The sequence below is a fragment of the Asparagus officinalis genome, chromosome 1 (genome assembly GCF_001876935.1).
Source record: "Asparagus officinalis chromosome 1, Aspof.V1, whole genome shotgun sequence".
NCBI lineage: Eukaryota > Viridiplantae > Streptophyta > Magnoliopsida > Asparagales > Asparagaceae > Asparagus > Asparagus officinalis.
The window spans coordinates 7,282,154-7,302,125 of record NC_033794.1 but is presented as its reverse complement, the minus strand read 5'-3'; the positions used below and the strand labels follow the sequence as shown (position 1 = coordinate 7,302,125).

Genomic DNA, 19,972 nt, shown 5'->3' with positions numbered 1-19,972 from the left:
GTGACGACTCGGTCAACTCCTTTAAATGTTTCTTAACGACGTCATTTACCACAAATCTATCATACCTGTTGCTAATTAATTAAATCTGTTAATTATTTGTGGTCTTGGAATCAAGCGTTGACTGGCCAAGGGTGGAAATTTTGGTTTAATTGGGTTAATGAATCAACTCGACCCAACCTGACCCATATAATCATCAGAGTTATCTCATGATAATGAGCCACGAAAGTAAATTAACAATTAGTTCATGCATAATACACTAATAATTTTAAAGAAATTACTAACCCAAACCATATTGTGCATCGTAGTTTAAAAAAAAGTTAATGCGTGTCACTATGAAGGCGTTGTTCATAAGCCTATAATTGTGATTATTGTAAAAACGATGAGAAAGATGTATACATGTTGAATCTTTCTTCTCATTATCTCACTTTCAAAATGACGAAACATGTTTGGACTATTAATAAAAAAGCATTGAGCTTTAGCTTTCCATGTCAGGCGACAAACATTTGGGGTCCGCAGGGGACCTTATAAATATTTATATGAGTGGCGCTACATGCACACCCTCAGTCACATCGTCGGCCACACCCCCTCTCTTGCTACACGCACACCATATTTATATGCATGTATCATTTCTTTTTTCATAATTTGACCACGCGAAGATACTCGAAAGGAAAGTAAGCTACATTTGTTTAGATTTATAGTTTCCAACTGTGGAAGGAACTTGAAAGGAAAGCATAGTAATTAGCATAGTAATTAGCATAGTACGGCAGAGCAATTCTGAAGCGCAAAGGGATGTTTTTGGGATTCTGTTTTGAAAAAAAAAATTTAATTTGAAAGGATTGAGAACCTGAAGACGTAGGTTAGTTGGGTATTGGTTGATTATAATAAGTTGGTTATAAATGCAATTATAAAATCAACTTATATAAGCTATTGGAAATAGCTGTTTGATAATCAAATATTCAAGCTGCAGTTAAGTTGTTTGGTAAAATTATGCTTAATGATCATTGTTAAAAGATACAAGGTTAAAGCAAAGTTAGAGGAAAAGCCGATTCAAAGGAGCACATAGATGGGATAGTGAATGTCTATTTTGGTTTTAACAGTATATAAATTACTTTTGTAATCTTAGCTTTTGTTTTATATTGGGCTATAGAAAGTTTAGTTTCTTAATACTATATATATGGCTGGCTTTGGTTCTCTCTTATATCTATGTCAACGGTGAATGACGGCAAGACCCTCTCTTCACCTTCATGGATGTTTGATAGAAGAAGGTCATATATCACTAGTATTGAGAAACTATCCTTTCTATCTTCCAATACTTGGATACATTTCGTATCCCTTTTTTGTATCTATTTTTTTGATTAATACAAATGACAGGGTGTATCCCTTGTTTTCTCTCAAAAAAAAAATATAAACTAAAAAAAAGTAGAAGCAGTTTTTAAAAACACCCTCACGTTATTTCTAAAAACAACCCCTTAAAAGTAGAAACAGATTTTATAAACTTGCCACGAAGAAAAAAATCACCAAAAAATAAGCAGAACCGTCCTTAAAAAATTAATACCAAACTATTGTAATCTCTCCCAATTTTCTTTGATTGATTTTCTTTGTAATTAAGCTGGTTAGATGTAGAGTAGACAGTTATAGGTGAGTTTTACAAGTATTTCGTAAGTATTTTTTTTAATTAATTTTAAATATTGAAAAATAGATGGAGTTTCAAAAGAAGCTCCTTGTCATTTATAAGCATATGGTAGTTTCAGCTAGCGAACTGTTTTACTTCCCCATCACTACAAAGATGTATACATATCCCCATACAGACTATATTATCTTACATAGAAAATTTGCAAAATTACCCAAAAGAAAAAAACTAACCATTCCCCCCCCCCCCAAAAAAAAAAAAAAAAAAAAAAAACAGTTAAACATTGATCTTAGATTTCAGCAGCTCCTTTCTTCATTTCCTGCAGTAACCACCACACTCCTTTGCACATTCGTAATCCTTCTCCTTTCATTTGCATTCACCTTGGATTTTTCGCGAACATAAGCCAGTCTTTAAACCTGCGTGGTACACTTCCTAGCCAAAAATCAACAAAAAAATGAGTCATCTGTAACCAAATATATCTAAGGAATGTTTCCTTTTGTCGCGAAAAGTTTTTATATATCCTTCCGTGCCACATACACCAAATTAAACAGCACACAGTCATATCCCATTGTAACTGAATCTCAGTTTCAAAACTAGGATTTTTACAAGACCAGCTATCTGAAGTCTCCAATAGATTCATATTTGACACTTCAAACTTGTACATAATAGTATTCCACAGAGAAGACACAAACCTGCACGTCAAAAAATAGATGATTAGATCTTCATTCTCTACTCCTAATGCTATTCAACCAATTGCTAAAACTCTAAACTTTAAAGGGAAGGTATTAATCCACACAGCTTCATGTTCCCCTCTAACTCCACCATCGCTGAGAAAAAAAAAAGTATACAGACTTCACAGAAAACTCTTCTCTACTATCCCAAACCCAGAGCCTAATATCTTCCTCCTCATTCAAATCAAACATTAATTCCTTAAACACCTCAAAAGCTCCAAATATTGGAAAACTAAATCACCTGGTAATTGTCTCACAAAAGAAATATCCCACTCTAGTATATATATTGTTAAACTCTCTTTCTACAAGAGAACACACTGGCCTAAGGTTTAGTGGATAAAGCATATAAATCAGCTAATCTAGCTAGATGCTAGAGATCCATTATCACACCATTTTTCAAGCCAAAAGAAAGTTNAACTTTTGTGCTTGTCAGAAAGAAATCCATATTCTGAACAATATTCCTCTAATAATTAGAAACTTTCCTACTACTCAGCTCTAAAACATTTTCTGGCTCATAATAGTTGTGTCTCACCATACTTTTCCAAATAATGTATTTGTTATTAAACCAAGTCCACGTATGTTATACCCTGAGAATCACTATGTCCTTAAACTGGACATATGGCAGAAGTAGTAGGACTGGACAAACGGCCGACACATCCAACCCGAGTCCAAGCTATCAACTCAGCAGACTCGTTTGCGCGACCCAGGTTTGAGATAAAAGGCATCCTCAAGTCAGTCTCCTCGATCAGTTGAGCTTGAGTCGAATCGAAGAATGTCTTCTAGTCGAGTTTAGTAAGGCAGCCCTGGACAAAGAATGGCTAGCAGTCTTATCAATAGTGTTCACATTCAATGATGAACAGAGCAACACCGATACTCCGACACCAAGTTGCCATCACATTTAATGAATGACCAATATCACGATGACTCTCCGGCAACGGCACCCTCAATCCCGCAATTTTGTTATCATCACATTAAATACTGTGAGTACAGTTCTCTACATCCGATCAATCTACTGCAGACACGTATAAAGAAACAACACAACGTGAGACCAACCAATTGGTTTGTTACTAGCCTTCACTAACTTCCTATAAATAGCACCATCTTTGCTATTCTTCAGGTATGCGCAGAAAACCCTAAAAACCACACTCTGTTTTTCTGTTCATATTAACTAGCAATAGTCATTGACTTGAATGTTGGAGTACACGCCGGAGGAAACAACCTCTGGTGCCTCTAATCTCTGTTATTCTGTGCATCTTATTACATAACCACTCATTCTTCAAGATAATCAACCATCAGAGAAGACTAAGGGACACCCGGATCGTCCTTATCTCTCTCAATCCCCACATTGAATTTCCCACATCAACAACATCCACTTCCCTAACCAAGCACCATTCATGATTCTAAAATCTAAAATCCCCAGACCGCCTTGACGTTTAAGCTTACATACAAAATCCCAAGCCACCAGATTAGAGGACCCTGAATTATTATTATCCCCTAACCATAAAAAATTCCTTCTTGCTCTATCAATTTATCACACCCACTTAAGAAATTTGAAAATTGACATACAAAGTAAAGGTATTGCAGATAATACAGAATTGACCAAAGTCAATCTTCCCCCTCTAGATAGACATCTACTTTTCCACGCGGGTAATCTTCTATCAAAATTTTCACACAGAAGAAGCCAAGACCACTTTTTTTTTCAACTTGTTAGGTCCCAAAGGGACTCCCAAGTATGTAACAGGGAAGGCTCCTGATTGACAATTGAGCATCAAAATAACATGTTCTTGCATCTCCACATTGTCTTCAAAAAGAATCACGGAGCTTTTATGAAAGTTTATTGCAAGTGCTGGCTGTTAGATCTAAACAAAACTTAAGATCTAAAACCATAAAGCCATGATTAATTCAAAGAGATTTACAAGAATCAAAAAGAGCGGAAGCTTATACCTGAATCCATAGATTCAACTTGAGATGGGTTTTGGATCTTCTAACCTTAGGGATTCTCTTCCTTAAGAATTCTCTCTAGACGGGGGTGAGAAGAATTAGAGAGTGTAACCCTAGATTAGGGACCATAACCCTTTATTTATAGATGTTGTACATTTGTAATTTGGTCCCTCATCAAATCACAATTACAACCTTGTATCTGCACATATAACCCCATGACTTATTTAAATATTCATTAACCCAAATTAATTGATCACTTTAATGGGTTATCCTGAAGGATAGCAATACACATTGATTAATCATATATACCTACAAATAGATTTATTAGATTAAATCCAACACCGGCAACATCGTAAATCTATAAAGGATCAATTTTAAGGCAGTGATGTGTTCTCCAATATTCTTACAAAATACAAGTGTATCGTCTGTATATTGTAATATCACTTGAGCCAAGACCCAACCCTTGTATTAGACCATTAACTTTGGCTAATTAACTTCATTATTTTTGTAAAATCATCTACAACCAATACAAATAGGAATGGTGACAAAGGGCTCCAATTCAATTACAAAGTGACACGTGCCACTAAATTGAATTCACCTAGCCATCCCTTTTTGTTGTTATTAAAATATTTAATTAAATATTAAACCCTAACCATGGTTAATCGCCTCTTCTTATTCCTCTGCCCAAGGTTGGAGGTCCTGTTGGTCTCCTTTCATTTTTATACGACCATGGAATGTAAAATATTATTCACTTCAAATTACTGCGTTTCTCTTTCACTCGATTTTCGTCTCTTTCTCTCTCTCTCTCTCTTCATCCTCTCCGTCTTTTCTTTTTAATTACTGGGTACGCTCCTTTATTCTTTCTAGCTTAGCAAGGATTTTGACAACCATATATAGGGCACAGTTCTTGTAATTAATTCGATAAATCAATTTAGGCTTTGCGAGTTCTGATACACAAGACTACATCTATTCAAAGCTTTTTGGCATACATCAGTAGATCAAGGGGCCGACGAGGGACTCGACCATGAGTGAAGAGCGCTCGCTCGAACAAGGGCCAAGGGTCTCGAACAAGGCCTGGAGGCCTCGGCCACGGGCGATGATGACTCGACCAGACCAATGTAATGTTAACCGGTGGATACAACAGTAGGACGGGGCTCGATATGATAGACACAGATCGACTGGCTATGCAAATGAGCTAGACAGGGCCGCGTTGGTTTTTGGAAGTGTGAAGGCCGAAACCTGAATCAAAATCAGTCAGAAAGCCGAAAAATTACAGAATCGGTCCACCGACGGACGTGTGCCGGTCGACCGAATCGATTGAAACACGCTTTGGCCGGTCGACCGAAGCTTGCTGACGGTCGACCGGCGCTAGGTCACCGGTCGACCGAAAAAGTGCACGAGAACCCTGTAAGAAACAGACGTTCTGGCCGGTCGACCAACGCCATTGCACCGGTCGACCGACGTCGGGATTTCCAGTTTCCTAATTGATTTGGAAAACTGTTTTGGACTGGGATCCTATATATACATTGATATGTTTTTAGGGTTTGAAGAACACGGAAAAAAGAGGGTTTTGACGACACTTTGAGATCAAAGATTTTAGAGAGAGAGAGGCCTATTTGCGAGCATTATAATCTTTTTTTAATTAAAAAGATAGATGAGTTAATCAGAATCAGTAATAAGTATCTGAAATAATAATCTGCTGTAGTGAGGGGAAAAAAAATAAATTGAACTATGTACTAATGCCAACACATGCTCTGGAATTATGTGCTGCTAGAATATCATAGTAGTCAGTGGCAGATATTTTGAACTTTATACTTTTGATGTAACAGCGACTTCAATATGTCAGGCTTAATATCCCAGAGATAGACTTCACACCAAACTATCTTTTTCCTCTTAAAGCAACTTCATGATCAGTTTTCTCTTCTTTTTCTTTTTCCAATATCTCCTCCTTATTCACTCTTTTCTGGCCAAGATCTCTTCTAATTTCAAGTCCCCATTTGACTGGAGCATTAAGCCTTTTTCTGGGTGGGCTAAAGCCCACCGACAATTCCTGAAATTCACCGTTTGCAAATGTCTAACACTCGTTCTGTGCTTAGTTATTGGTTCATGAAAATAAATTAGATCACTCATTTGAACATGTTTTATCACGAGGGGTGCTAAACCGTATCCGTATCCGAGAAAATATCCATAACCGTATCCGTTAGGATGCGAATATGGTTGCTCAAATCTATAACCGATAGGATATGGTTAGGGATATGATTTCGTAGTGAAATATCTGTATTTGTATCCGAAATATCCGAATACATATTAGTCATACTCTTACGATAGTTTCGATTCTTAAATTATGGATTTGTGGTTAATTTTGATGATCAATATGTCTAATCATAGCTTGTTAGTTATAATGAACTTATTAATGACCTCTTTTGTATCACACAAACTATATTTTTCTCAATATTATCTAGTTTTTTCATATCCGTTTTGTATCCGCATCCATATCTGTAACCGTATCCGATTTTAGCGGATATGAATATGAATTTTTCTTACCGAGGTATATCCGTAGCCGTATCTGTATCCATATCCGAGATGGGTAAGCAGATATGGATATAGTAAGCTTCCTATCCGAGCCGTATCCGGACCGAATGCACCCCTATTTATCACAGTTAAAAAGGCACAAAGCTTCTTGGGTTAACAATGTTAGGAATTTAACGCCTAAACCCCTAATTGCAATGGAAACGCAGTATAGAAAAGTACACCAAGATTTAACGAGGTTCGGCAACTGCCTACGTCCTCGGGAGCCACACAGATAATTTCTTATTAATTAAACAAGAAATTACAATTTAGGAGCGTATCTCAAAACTGAGATTTCTCTGATAAACACTGTAGCTACAGTGTTAATAATCAAAGGGTATGAACCCTTTCAATTCTCACTTGAGAATAAATACCCCACAATTAAAACCCCTCTTTTAATTCTTTATTTCTCTCTCTTCTTTAATCCCCTCAACCACTGTTGAGTGTTGGGATTTAAACACAAAATCGCAGCTGCGATTTGGGGGTTTTCCGCCGCCGCCTGGGAAGAAAAATCGGAGAGGGGGAAGGCTTCAGCAGTGTCACAAAACCCTAGCTGATGGGGTTTTTATAGGGGAGATCGATGGGCTGGCGACAGCCTGTCGCCAGCGGCCCACGAACGCAGAGGTGGGAGCGCTCGAACGCAAGGACGCCATCGCCAAACGCAGAGTTTGCGTTCGAACGCAGAGTTGGGTGGAGGCGCTCGCACGTGGGGCTCGAGCTCGAACGCAGAGCTCGGGGGGGCGCTGCCGAAGATCGCCTGGACCTCGCCTGTGGCTTCGCCTCGTCGACATCGAGCTCGTCGGAGCTCCTCGCCGGTGCAGAGGTTGGTATCCACCCCCCAAATTAACAATCTCCCACTTGGAGACCAAACCGACGCCAACGTGCTCCTGTGTGGCTCCGCCCTCATCATCTATGCATGAAGGCCAACTGAAGTTGCGCACAACTCCAGTTTCTGAACTGTCACCGTCTTTGTTAACATATCTGCCGGATTCTTACTCCCTGGAATCTTTTCCAGTTTTAACACGTCATCTTCCAACAGGGATCTGATGAAGTGATACCGAAGCGCAATATGCTTCGTTCTAGAATGAAATGCTGAATTTTTCGCCAAGTGTATCGCACTCTGGCTATCACTGTGCAAAACATTCTTCTCCTGTTTGAATCCCAGCTCTGTCAACAAACCTTGAAGCCATATCATCTCTTTACTGGCTTCAGTCACTGCAACATACTCAGCTTCTGTAGTGGATAGGGTAACGATCTTCTGTACCTGTGACATCCAACTAACAGCTGTAGTTCCAACGGTGAATACATAGCCGGTGGTGCTTCTTCGGTGATCAACTTCGCCGCCGAAGTCTGCATCTACGTACCCTTGCACTTCTACCTCTCCCTTACCAAAGTGCAAACACTTCTGTGTGGTGCCTCGTAGATATCTCAGAATCCACTTGACCGCTTCCCAATGAGCTTTTCCTGGATTCGACATAAACCGGCTGACCACTCCCACTGTATGGCCAATGTCTGGTCTCGTACAGACCATAGCGTACATCAAGCTTCCGATAGCTGAGGCGTAAGGTACCTGAGCCATACTCTCTTTCTCTTCTTCTGACTGAGGAGACTGATCCTTCGATAAGCGAAAATGACTGGCCAAGGGTGTGCTCACAGGCTTGGCGTCGCCCATGTTGAATCTCTGCAAAACACGGTTGATGTACTCCGTCTGAGATAACTGCAAGAGACCTCTCTTCTTATCTCTCGTGATTTGCATTCCAAGGATCTTCTTCGCTGGACCCAAGTCCTTCATGTCAAACTCCTTTGACAGCTGCTGCTTCAAACTCTTGATATCCTCCATATCTGCTCCTGCAACCAACATATCATCAACATACAGCAGTAGGATGATATAGCTGGACTGATATCTTTTGAAGTAGCAACAGTGGTCGGCGTTGCACTTCTGGAAACCTTCCTTGTGCATGAAGCCGTCAAACTTCTTGTACCACTGTCTTGGGGCTTGTTTCAGGCCATACAAGCTCTTCTTGAGTCTGCACACCAGGTTCTTTTTCTTCTTTTCTTCTGAGAAACCTTCTGGCTGGTGCATGTATATCTCCTCTTCTAGATCTCCGTGAAGAAACGCCGTCTTCACGTCTAACTGCTCGAGATGAAGATCTTCAATTGCTACAATACTCATCACGGTCCTGATAGTATTTAGCTTCACCACGGGAGCGAAAATATCGGTGTAGTCAATTCCTTCCTTCTGCTGGAAACCTTTGACAACTAGCCGGGCTTTATATCTTCTGGAACCATCCTGCTCCTCTTTCACCCGGTACACCCATTTGTTGTGGAGTGCCTTCTTACCCGTGGGCAACTCAGCTAGTTCCCACGTCTGGTTTGATATGAGAGACTTCATCTCATCTTTCATTGCAAGCTCCCACTTGCTCGCATCTCCACACTGACAAGCTTCATCAAAGCTTTCAGGCTCCCCACCATCTGTCAACAACAGATAGTTCATGTATCTCCTGTTGGGTACAGGAGGACGAGAAGATCTTCTTAATATCGGAGCTGGTGCGTCGGGCTCCTGCGCACCATCTTGTCCAACAGGCTCTTCTTGCTGAGGACCCTCTGCATTGGGTTCTTCCGAGAGGTTACTCGGGACATCATCTGCATCTACAAATATTGACTCGCTCTCTGAGTCATCTGTCTTGTGCATGTCCTTGTACATCACCTTCTCGTTGAATATCACATCTCTGCTCCGGATCACCTTCTTGTTTTCGTTGTCCCAAATGCGGTAGCCGAACTCATCTTCACCATAGCCGATGAAAGTGCATTTCTTTGACTTGGGATCAAGCTTATTCCTGCCTTGATCACTAATATGCACGTAAGCTACACAACCGAAAACTTTTAGATGTGAGAGTTTTACCTCCTTTCCGCACCATACCTCCTCTGGTATTCTGTGCTCCAATGGAACCGATGGACCTCGGTTGATCAAGTAAGCTGCTGTGTTGACCGCTTCTGCCCAGAACTGCTTCGGTAGGCCTGATTGTACTCGAATGCTTCTGGCTCTCTCTGTCAACGTTCGGTTCATCCGCTCAGCTACACCATTTTGCTGAGGCGTGCCGGGCACGGTTCTCTCCATTCTGATCCCGTGCTCATAGCAGAACTTCTTGAATCCGGTGTCTTCATACTCACCGCCATTGTCGGTCCTGAGCTTCTTTATTCTCAGACCGGTCTCATTCTCGACCATAGCTTTCCATCTCCTGAAAGCTTCAAATACTTCTGACTTATGCTTCAGAAAGTAGACCCATACTTTCCGAGAGTGATCATCGATAAAAGTCACGAAGTAGTGTTTCCCACCAATCGACGCAGTGGTGGTTGGTCCCCAAACATCTGAGTGAACGGGCTCTAGCTTCTGCTTCCTGGGGGTTCTGCCACTTGTCTGAAAGCTGACTCTCTTCTGCTTTCCAAGTATACATTCTTCACACATATCCATCTCCACTGACTGCAGTCCTGGGAGTTTTCCCTTTGTGTGCATGATTTTCATCCCCTTTTCACTCATATGACCGAGTCTCTGGTGCCACAGCTTTGAAGTCTCATTGCTTGCTGCAACTGAGATCGAACAACGTGCACCTGCTGTCATATATAGGGTACCAGTCTTCCTGCCTCGGGCAATCGTCATTGTGCCCTTTGAGATCTTCCAATCATCTCCATGGAAGGTTGTGGTGTATCCTTCGCCAGCCAACTGGCCTACGGATATTAAATTCTTTCTCAGGTCGGGAATATGCCTGACATCCTTCAGCTCCCATACTGACCCGTTCAACTTAATTTTCACCACGCCTTTGCCCACTATAGCACACGGTTGATCATCACCAAGATATACGTATCCAAGTTTTCCGGGGGTATACTTCTCGAAGAATTCTTTCTGAGAAGTAGCGTGGAACGACGCTCCTGAATCTAACACCCAAGATTCCTCCTTGCTCTCCAAAGAGCATATCAATGCGTCGTCTCCTCCTGAAGTGGAGGTGACATTCACCTCTGCCTTCGCTTCCTTCTCCTTCTGTGCGCTCTTGCACTGATTCTTGTAATGCCCGGTCTTTCCACAATTCCAACACTCGATAGCCTTCGAGCTGTTGCTTGGATTCCTTGATTTGGACCTCCTGTCCTTTGATCTACCTCTGTAGTTTGATTTTCCTCGTCCGTTTCCTCTGGTTGAATTTCTACCTCTTGACTCTGTATGCAATACTGAAGAGGTTGTAGCTTCACCCGTTTCTCTCCGTCGGATCTCCTCACTGAGAACCAAATCACGAACGTCGTCGAACTTCAACTTACTGTTTCCCGACGAGCTACTCACAGCTGTGACTGTAGCGTTCCAACTCTCTGGTAGGGAAGACAACAATATCAACGCCCGAACTTCTTCATCAAACTCAATCTCAACTGAACTCAATTGGGTTGTGACCGTGTTGAGTTCATTGAGGTGTTGTGCTACTGACGCGCCTTCCGCCATTTTCAGATTGAATAACCGCCGCATCAAATGAACTTTGTTCGCGGCTGATGGCTTCTCATACATGTTTGAGAGTGCTGCCATAAGACCTGCCGTGGTCTTCTCCTTCGCTATGTTGAACGCAACATTATGAGTCAACGTCAATCTGATAACTCCGAGGGCTTGTCTATCTAGAAGGTTCCACTCATCTGCCTTCATGGAATCTGGCTTCTTCCCCGATAGTGGTTGATACAGATTTTTCTGATACAGATAATCCTCTATCTGCATTTTCCAGAATCCGAAATCTGTTCCATCAAATTTCTCAAGTCTCATTTTTGCCTCATCTGTGGCCATGGCTCCCACTTGAATCTGACTTGTTCTAGATCGTTTCACTCTCTGATACCAGTTGTTAGGAATTTAACGCCTAAACCCCTAATTGCAATGGAAACGCAGTATAGAAAAGTACACCAAGATTTAACGAGGTTCGGCAACTGCCTACGTCCTCGGGAGCCACACAGATAATTTCTTATTAATTAAACAAGAAATTACAATTTAGGAGCGTATCTCAAAACTGAGATTTCTCTGATAAACACTGTAGCTACAGTGTTAATAATCAAAGGGTATGAACCCTTTCAATTCTCACTTGAGAATAAATGAATAACCCACAATAAAAAAACCCTTCTTTAATTTTCTCTCTCTCTCTTCTTAAATCCCCTCAACTACTGTTGAAGATTGGGATTAAAATCGCTGCTGCGATTTGGGGTTCTGCTATTTGGGTTTTCCGCCGCCGCCAGGGAGAGAAACGAAAGAGGGAGAAGAAGCTTCAGCCGCGCCGAAGAAACCCTAGGCTGGAAGGGGGTTTTATAGGGAGAGTTGATGGGCTGGCGACAGCCTGTCGCCAGCGACCGCTTGGACGCCAATGTCGAGGCCGAACGCAGAGGTCGAACGAAGAACGCTGAGGTCGACGAACGCAGAGTCGAGCTCGAACGCAGAGCTCGGGGGGGCGCTGCCGAAGATCGCCTGGACCTCGCCTGTGGCTTCGCCTCGTCGACATCGAGCTCGTCGGAGCTCCTCGCCGGTGCAGAGGTTGGTATCCACCCCCCAAATTAACAAACAAATACTTTAGTTGCACCAGAGAATAGTTTTGAGAAACTTTTCCTCATAAATAAAGACCAAAAAAAAAAAAACTAGATGTTCTCTAGTACCTAACTGAGATATATTCGGTCGACTCCAGATATTTATCCATTGCAACTAATAAATACAATTATAGCAGCAACCATAAAAGAATCTTCGTTCTCATCAACGATCTACGTCGCGGTTGAAATCTTTTTGAGCTGCGAGTGAGATTTATATCGCAACTCCAATTCCAGCCACCTCTAAACAAACATAGTAAAATAAAAAATATACTTGTAAAATCTTAAGACCGAATTAAATAATTGTAACCAATGTTGTATAAAATAGCAGCAGCTACGTGCATCAGGATACTTATTAACATTGTAATTTTACGTTTGTAAAACTCCCACCGTATTTTTACGCGGTGACCGCGGAGAAGCTGACGGCGGTAGCATTGAGCATCAGATGCACAGATGGCAAGGTTTGGTGCAACCACTCGAGGGGGCAATCAACAGCTCGCCTACCCCACCCCACCAATGACTATCTCAATCGATCACCTGTACGAAAATGAGCCAGACATTTTTTTTTCACTCACACCTTGAAAACTTCTGTTGTGCATTCTTCACGCATAAAGAAACCACACAATTGGTACAATTGGTTCTTGCAGATTAATTAGGAAAAAAGCCATGTGTCTCTTCATATTTGTTTCTACTTTGCTGTAAAATTCATTCGTTTCTACTTTGCATTCGAGAAGATGAATCGTAATCATCCATTAATTAAACAGTCAATGGTTGGATTGAAAGTACTGATCTCTTCATATTTGTGTTAATTCAAGTCATACGCTTTTGTTTTTATGAGAAATTGTTTGAACAAATGAATTGTTTTGCGCTCACATCCAGACACATAGATTTGACTTGGAAAAAGAAATCATCAATGTAATAAATAACCTTGCACTTACTAAAGGACTATGATTATTAATGTCATGTTATTTGATTTAAAGCTAATTAAATTCCATATAATTACAGGATGATTGTGTGAAAATAGTTTTAAAAAAAAGCACAAAAATGGGAAAGCTTTTTCGAATAAGCAAAGTTGCAAGGGCTTCAATGAAAAATTAGAGGGAAAGAAAAGTCCAAAACCCGCTCAACTTTACTTCAACACCACTCTCTCTCTCTCTCTCTTCTTTAATCCTGCTCCGTTCCCAAAAACAGAACAGAGTTAATTTCTTAAAACGCGAACTCCTCATTTTTACTTCTTCCATTTTTTTTAAACTCCAAGATCAGCTTTTTTAGGGTCTCTTAAAAGAAAAAAAAAAACAAAGAAAGAAGGGGAAGAGATGCAGCAATGGCGGCCAGAGAACGCGGCGATGACCTTCGACGAGGTCTCAATGGAGAGAAGCAAGAGCTTCATCAAGGCCCTTCAGGTATCGGAACCCAGATCTCGACTCACTGTTGCAGATCTGGGCTTGTCTCTTTAGATCTTTGTCTATTTTGCGCGATCTTGATCAAGATGACAGGCGTTAAGCTGTTTTTTTTCTTCTTCAAATTTTTGATCTAGTACTACTTCTCTTCAGTTGGTAAGTTGCCAAAAAAGGAATTTGGGCGATGCTCAGATAGATGCAAGGAAATCTCTAGAAAACTGTATTAATTGTGGTTCTGGGAGATTGGATCCTTAATATAGTAACATTTTGAGTTGAAAAGGATTTACATTTGTTGGAAGATGATCGGATTTTGTAACGGAAATTCTGGATAATTTGGAAAGTTCAGTTCTTTTTAAGGCGAAACTTTTTTTCCTTTACTGTTTTATAGAGTGTCCTGTAATTGAATGTACTGTTCTTTGAATGATGTGCACAGGAGCTGAAGAACCTGAGGCCTCAGCTTTACTCTGCGGCAGACTACTGTGAGAAGTCATATCTTCACAATGAACAGAAGCAGATGTAAGATTTCTTTACGGGTATCACTAAATTCATTAATATTGAACCACTATTCAAACATTTATCCATGCTTCTTTGCTGCGAAAGAAGCATTCTGTCTAGGAAAATAGAGTTGTTGTTGCCAGTTCATTAATCCTTTTATAGATGATAGCTTTTCTCGCACTTTATGGGAAAAGAGTATCTACTTATTTGATCGCATCAAACATCTTTTTTTTCTTCTTCTTTTTTGCTACATGCATTTTATTGGTTGCGCCAAATATTTGAATCTCTGCCTGGTCATTATTTGAATTAAGGATTCTACAAGCACCTATCAGGACATAGAGGGCAAGTGTAATGCATGTCAAACATGTAATCTTCCATGTATGTGTATTTCTGATTTATACTCTTGTGAGTGTTCTTCTTATACTGGCATTTCTCATACCCTCTATGACATTTTTATTCTTATTAATGCAATATACACCACATCAACATTTGCATCACCTTTTTCCACAGCAATGACATCTTAAGGCGTAACTTATAAGCTAACATCGAGGCACTGATCAAAGGATATAATTTATTATTTTCAAAAGAAAGACCATTTTGAAAATTGTTGGATGTATACAACTGTTAATAATACATATCGTTGTGTATTAATGGCTTGCGATTTATTTGAAAGAAGATCATCTAGTTCGTGAGACTGTATTATTTGTAGGATAATAGGATTATCTTGATTGCACCATAATACCATATAGGTTTTTGATTTTTGGGAGTCACGATGTGATTGCTAGGCTAAATCAATTATTTATGTCACAATCAACAGTCTTCTTTTCAATGATGAACACTAGTTTCAGATGTTTGCAATAAGCTATGGGAAAAGTTTGTGCTTGTGCCTGGATGCTACTCGTAAAAGTACTAAGAAAATTGCAATAGCTAGTGAAACAGTACAGTTGTTGAGAAACTTTATGTTCTTTATCTTCTGCTATTGTTTATTTGGGTCTTTTTTTGTGGAAACCACCTTAAAAATAGGGTAATTATACAGAAACCAGCTTTGAATGTCAATTTACACAAATACCACCTTTAAAGTGGGTTTATGTTGCAACCAACCACCTCCCAATCAAAATTTTCACTAAAAACCAAAAAATACTCTTAAAACCTATCATTCAAGGTACACTACTCATTTTGAATGTTTACATCTGGTTAGGATACAAGTTACGTACATTGAACAGGAATTTTTAGGGTTATTTTTTTTCTAGCGAAAAAGTGACTTCGAGGTTGTTGATTGCACCGCAAACGCATTTTAAAGGCGGTTTTTGTATAATTGACATTCAAAGGTGGTTTTGTATAATTATCCTATTTTTAAGATGGTTTCTAGAAGGTTAAAAAAACTCTATTTCTAATCCTCTTTTTTAGCTCCTGATCATGATCTCATGCAAAAACAATTTTTTTTTCCCTGCTCACAATTTATACTTCTATGAGAATTAAAATTGAGCATATGATCTAATGATTGATATATGTACATTTTACTTTTTGGGAATATTAGGGCATTCATTATCATTATTTGTTTTTTTCAGACTGTGTATGATATTTTTTGTGTCTGATATGGCATTTTATCTTATATAATTGTTATACGGTACATAGATACTTCATTGCCTGTAAACTTGCGCTTTTTTGCTTCACTGTTGTAAAAGCTAAGGTATAATTATCAGGGTACTGGATAATTTAAAAGACTATGCCGTCCGTGCACTCGTCAATGCTGTTGACCACCTCGGTACTGTTGCTTATAAATTGACAGACCTCTTTGAACAACAGACAATGGATATCTCCTCTGTGGAGCTTAAGATTTCTTGTCTGAATCAGGTATATTAATTGCTTTGCATGCAACTTCAAATAGGCGGGAACTGATTTTGCTATTGTACATGCAGCGTGTTCTTACGTGCCAAACTTACGTGGACAAAGAAGGTTTAAGGCAACAGCAGATATCGGTTACAGCTCCAAGACACCACAAGCATTACATTCTACCAAGTATGACTAAAGATCTGGTATTATCCTGCTTTTGGTAATGATTTAATCTAACTATTGTATTTGAATTGTCAAGCTAGATTCTGTCAATCAAAAGGGAGCCAGAAATCAATTGTCACAAGCACAAGCAAAACCTCGTCCTCATTCTACAGGTTCCTCATTTTTGTGTGAAACATATTAAATTCCTTCTTTCATCTTTAATTATGTTAATATTATGCATATACTTATTGCTAGAAATCCTTCTCATTAATAAATTTAGGTACTCCTGCATCAAAAACACTTTCGTGGCATCTTGCCTCAGAAGCCAATCCTGCAACAGGTGAAGCTTCCAATGCAACTAAAAGGCAAGCACTTGGTCATCAATTTTAATTTTCTGCCCTATTCCTCCTGATTTTGTGTCATTTTTTGGAATTGATCTAAGAAGTTGCATTCTTTTTCCAGCAGTGGAAACTCCAGAGATTTTAAATTAACTCCCGAGTTTCATCTGCTAGGTACATCAAAAGCTCCCCTAATTGATAGATTTGTTTTTTCGTTTATCTCCCTAGTTTTACCCAATTTATCTAATTTTTTCACGGAACATACTCTGGATCAAATAAAGTGAAGAAAAAATTTCCCTTCCAATTTATTAAACAAATGCAGGTCCGAAAGAGACTGCATCATCACTGTCGTCCACTCATCTTCGGTCAAGCAGCGGGGCTTCCGGCCTGCAACCTTTTATGATGAAAGTAAGTGTGAAAGTAAGATCTATATTAGTTTGCATGTAATACTTTCTACTAGCCCTAAACCCTGAAGAAGTCCCTTTATTTTTGTATCTATTAATTGATTCATTCAATCTACTACAGGATCCTTTTGAGGTCCCCAAGCCCTTAGCAGCATTCAAGTCTTTTGAAAATCCTCGCCGTGATTTGATTAAGGCTCCTGTTCGAAGTAGAAGCATGATGTCTTTATTTTTCGCCAAATCAAAAGCCTCAAAACCGAGGAGGACTTACGCACACTGATTGGCTTCTGATCGAAATGAGAAGTCCTTGACCTGGAACGCTTGGATTCAAGTTCTCCAATCTTGCCTTCGGACTCGCAACTTAGTAAAGAACCTCTGTATATGTGACTTTTGCTAGTTTTTCCGGGGGTGACGAGAAGTGATTTATGCCGAAAATCCAATCCATAGATAGAAATATTTGTTTATATGTTCAATTTTATACGTTTTGAGAGATTTCTTATTGATGTTAGTCTTGATTCTTGGTTTCATTAGTTGTGAATTCTATTGGGTATTCTTAAGCGTGTGATGAATGTTTCCGTACTATGTTGATGGACTGGATCAGATGGTATTATGAGGAATAAAAATATGATGTTGACTGTTTATTTGTTGCTGTTAGCTTGAGTGGTGATGGTTAACAGCGTGCAGAGTTTAAGGGATTTGCACTCCAAACAGATGCAACACAACAATGAAAAATGTGAAGGGTTGATTTTGCGGTTACCGTAAGAATTTTTTTTCTTTTAAGCTTATTCTTCATGATTGTAGAGAAAATTAAATTGAAAGAAAATTGTTTATCGATCACTTTTACCCCGTATTTAGTTAGAAAATAAAGGCTAAATTGCACTCAAAGATCCTATAGTTTATGAAAAGAACACTTAAATACCCTAAGTTTCAAAAGGAGAAAAAAAAAACCCCCAAGTTGCTAGCCGTGTGAATTTGGCTAACGATGTTATATTTTGATCAAAAGGACAAAATTGCACTATTTGGTAATTAGATTTGTAAAGGGCAGAGGCTTGGTAGAATTGTAATTAATATAACAACTAAGGATAGTTGGGAATTAGATTTGTCACATGAGACACCATGGGGGGATATTCTCACAAGTTGACAGAAAATAGCAAATTACACTTTTTTTTACAAGTTTGGTATCTTTTTGCTCCTATTTGAAACTTGAGGTATATAAATGCTTTTTTGGAAAACAGTTGAGTTTTTTTTTTTTTTGGAAAAGTGGGAACAATAGGGCATTAAAGTGCGAGTGGTGTTAGGGCACACCATCCACCACAACTCCAACCCCACTCTCTCCTCTTAGTGCTACAGTAAATCGGGTCCCACGTAGAAACTTATTTACAAAAAGTAACATATTTTAAAAATATTTATCAAATTCGATCTAAATTAGCTAAAACTGGGTCCCGTGAAGTTTCAGCTGAAAATTGAAATTTCCACGGAGGCAGCGTCGAAGGGGGCGAAGGAGGTTGTGGCGGAGGAAGGGGGTGATGGTGACGGCCGGGGGCGGTGTGGGCTGCGGAGACCAATGGCGCCTTGGGCGGCGACGCTCGACGAGCGTGGAGACGGGAGCGATGTCGCGGCGGGGCGTCACAGCAGCAGCACTCGAAGGCGGCGGCGGCCCAACTTCCGGGCGGCCTTGGCTTCTGCGCGCCGTGTATGGGGGCGGCCACGTGGTGCTGTGCGTGTGCGTACGACTATGTGCGGCGATGATTCTGCGAAGTCTGTGCGTGCGTGTGTAGGGACCGGAGGAGTGAAAGAGAAAAGAACGACGATTTTTTACCCGGAAGGCGGATAGGGAAAGATCTGCAGAAGTATGAGGGGCGAGAGGCAGAGAGAGACGAGAGAGAGCAGCAGGCCGTCCACCTCCTTTTTTTCACTTGGATAAATTTAACCTCTCTTGTGATAAATTATTTGAGTGGATCCCTGTTTGGTTGTTGTTGGTAAAGTTGTAAATTTATGACACAACTTGAAAAGTTGTTGTCCACCTCATCAATTTTACTTTTATACTTTTCTTTGTTTGTTTTTTATTCTATTAGAATCATAAATTGCTTGTTTGATTTGCAAATGTAACTTTAATTGTTTGTTTGGAAAATATAAAAAATAATCCTTACTCAAATGATCATATTGGTTGGAATTATTTTTTATTATTTTTTCCTGACTTTAATGTCAGTTTTCTCCTAAAATCATGTCTTTTTTTAATGAAATCACTTTACAAACCACGTCAGCATATGAAATCACTTTACACTATTTTCACAACTACAAACAAACAATTGAAAGTGGTGAAAGCTGACATTAGGACCCACATTTTTACACTTTCCATCATTTTACATTGTAAAAACATACAACCAAACAGCTCCTTAAGTCCCATGAAGTTGCGACACTCCTAATCAAATTGGTTAAGTGGAGCTTAAACTTCACTTGACTTTAAGTCAATGTTTTTTTCTTCTAAAAGGTTAAAACTGGATCGAATTTAATAAATATTTTTGAAATAAGTCATTTTTTTACAAATAAGTTTTTAAAGAAATCTAAATTAAAAATTTGTCCAACTTAAAATCTTTAAAAAATGAACGAGAAAATTTGCCTCGCTCCAGCATATATAGTGAATCTGTTTTCATTTCCTGCACACTCAAGTATATCCAACAATGTTTCAGCAAATCATACTGCAATGACCGCTAATACCACTGGCATTCATACGGAGAAATATTACTACACGACTAAAAACAATCAACTCAAGTTGGATCATCAAAATGTGATCCATTTTTAAAAAAGAAGCAATCACACTTTTACTTTCTCTCTTTTTTCTTTCTCTCACTTTTTTTTTTGGGGGGTGGGGGGGGGGGGG

At 39.5% G+C, this 19,972-nt stretch overlaps 1 protein-coding gene across 2 annotated transcripts; it reads left to right on the top strand.

The window, feature by feature from the left end:
* Positions 13,628–17,732, top strand: LOC109847826 (protein ABIL1). 2 transcript variants are annotated; one of them, XM_020417068.1, is made up of 9 exons: positions 13,628–13,865; positions 14,296–14,378; positions 16,061–16,211; positions 16,277–16,376; positions 16,454–16,525; positions 16,633–16,717; positions 16,818–16,864; positions 17,013–17,098; positions 17,216–17,732. In XM_020417068.1, the coding sequence occupies exons 1-9, from the start codon at positions 13,779–13,781 to the stop codon at positions 17,369–17,371; spliced, it is 867 nt and encodes a 288-aa protein (XP_020272657.1). In that variant the 5' UTR covers positions 13,628–13,778; the 3' UTR covers positions 17,372–17,732. The 2 variants fall into 2 exon arrangements, with proteins under 2 accessions (XP_020272657.1, XP_020272652.1); XM_020417063.1 differs by having other exon boundaries at positions 16,815–16,864.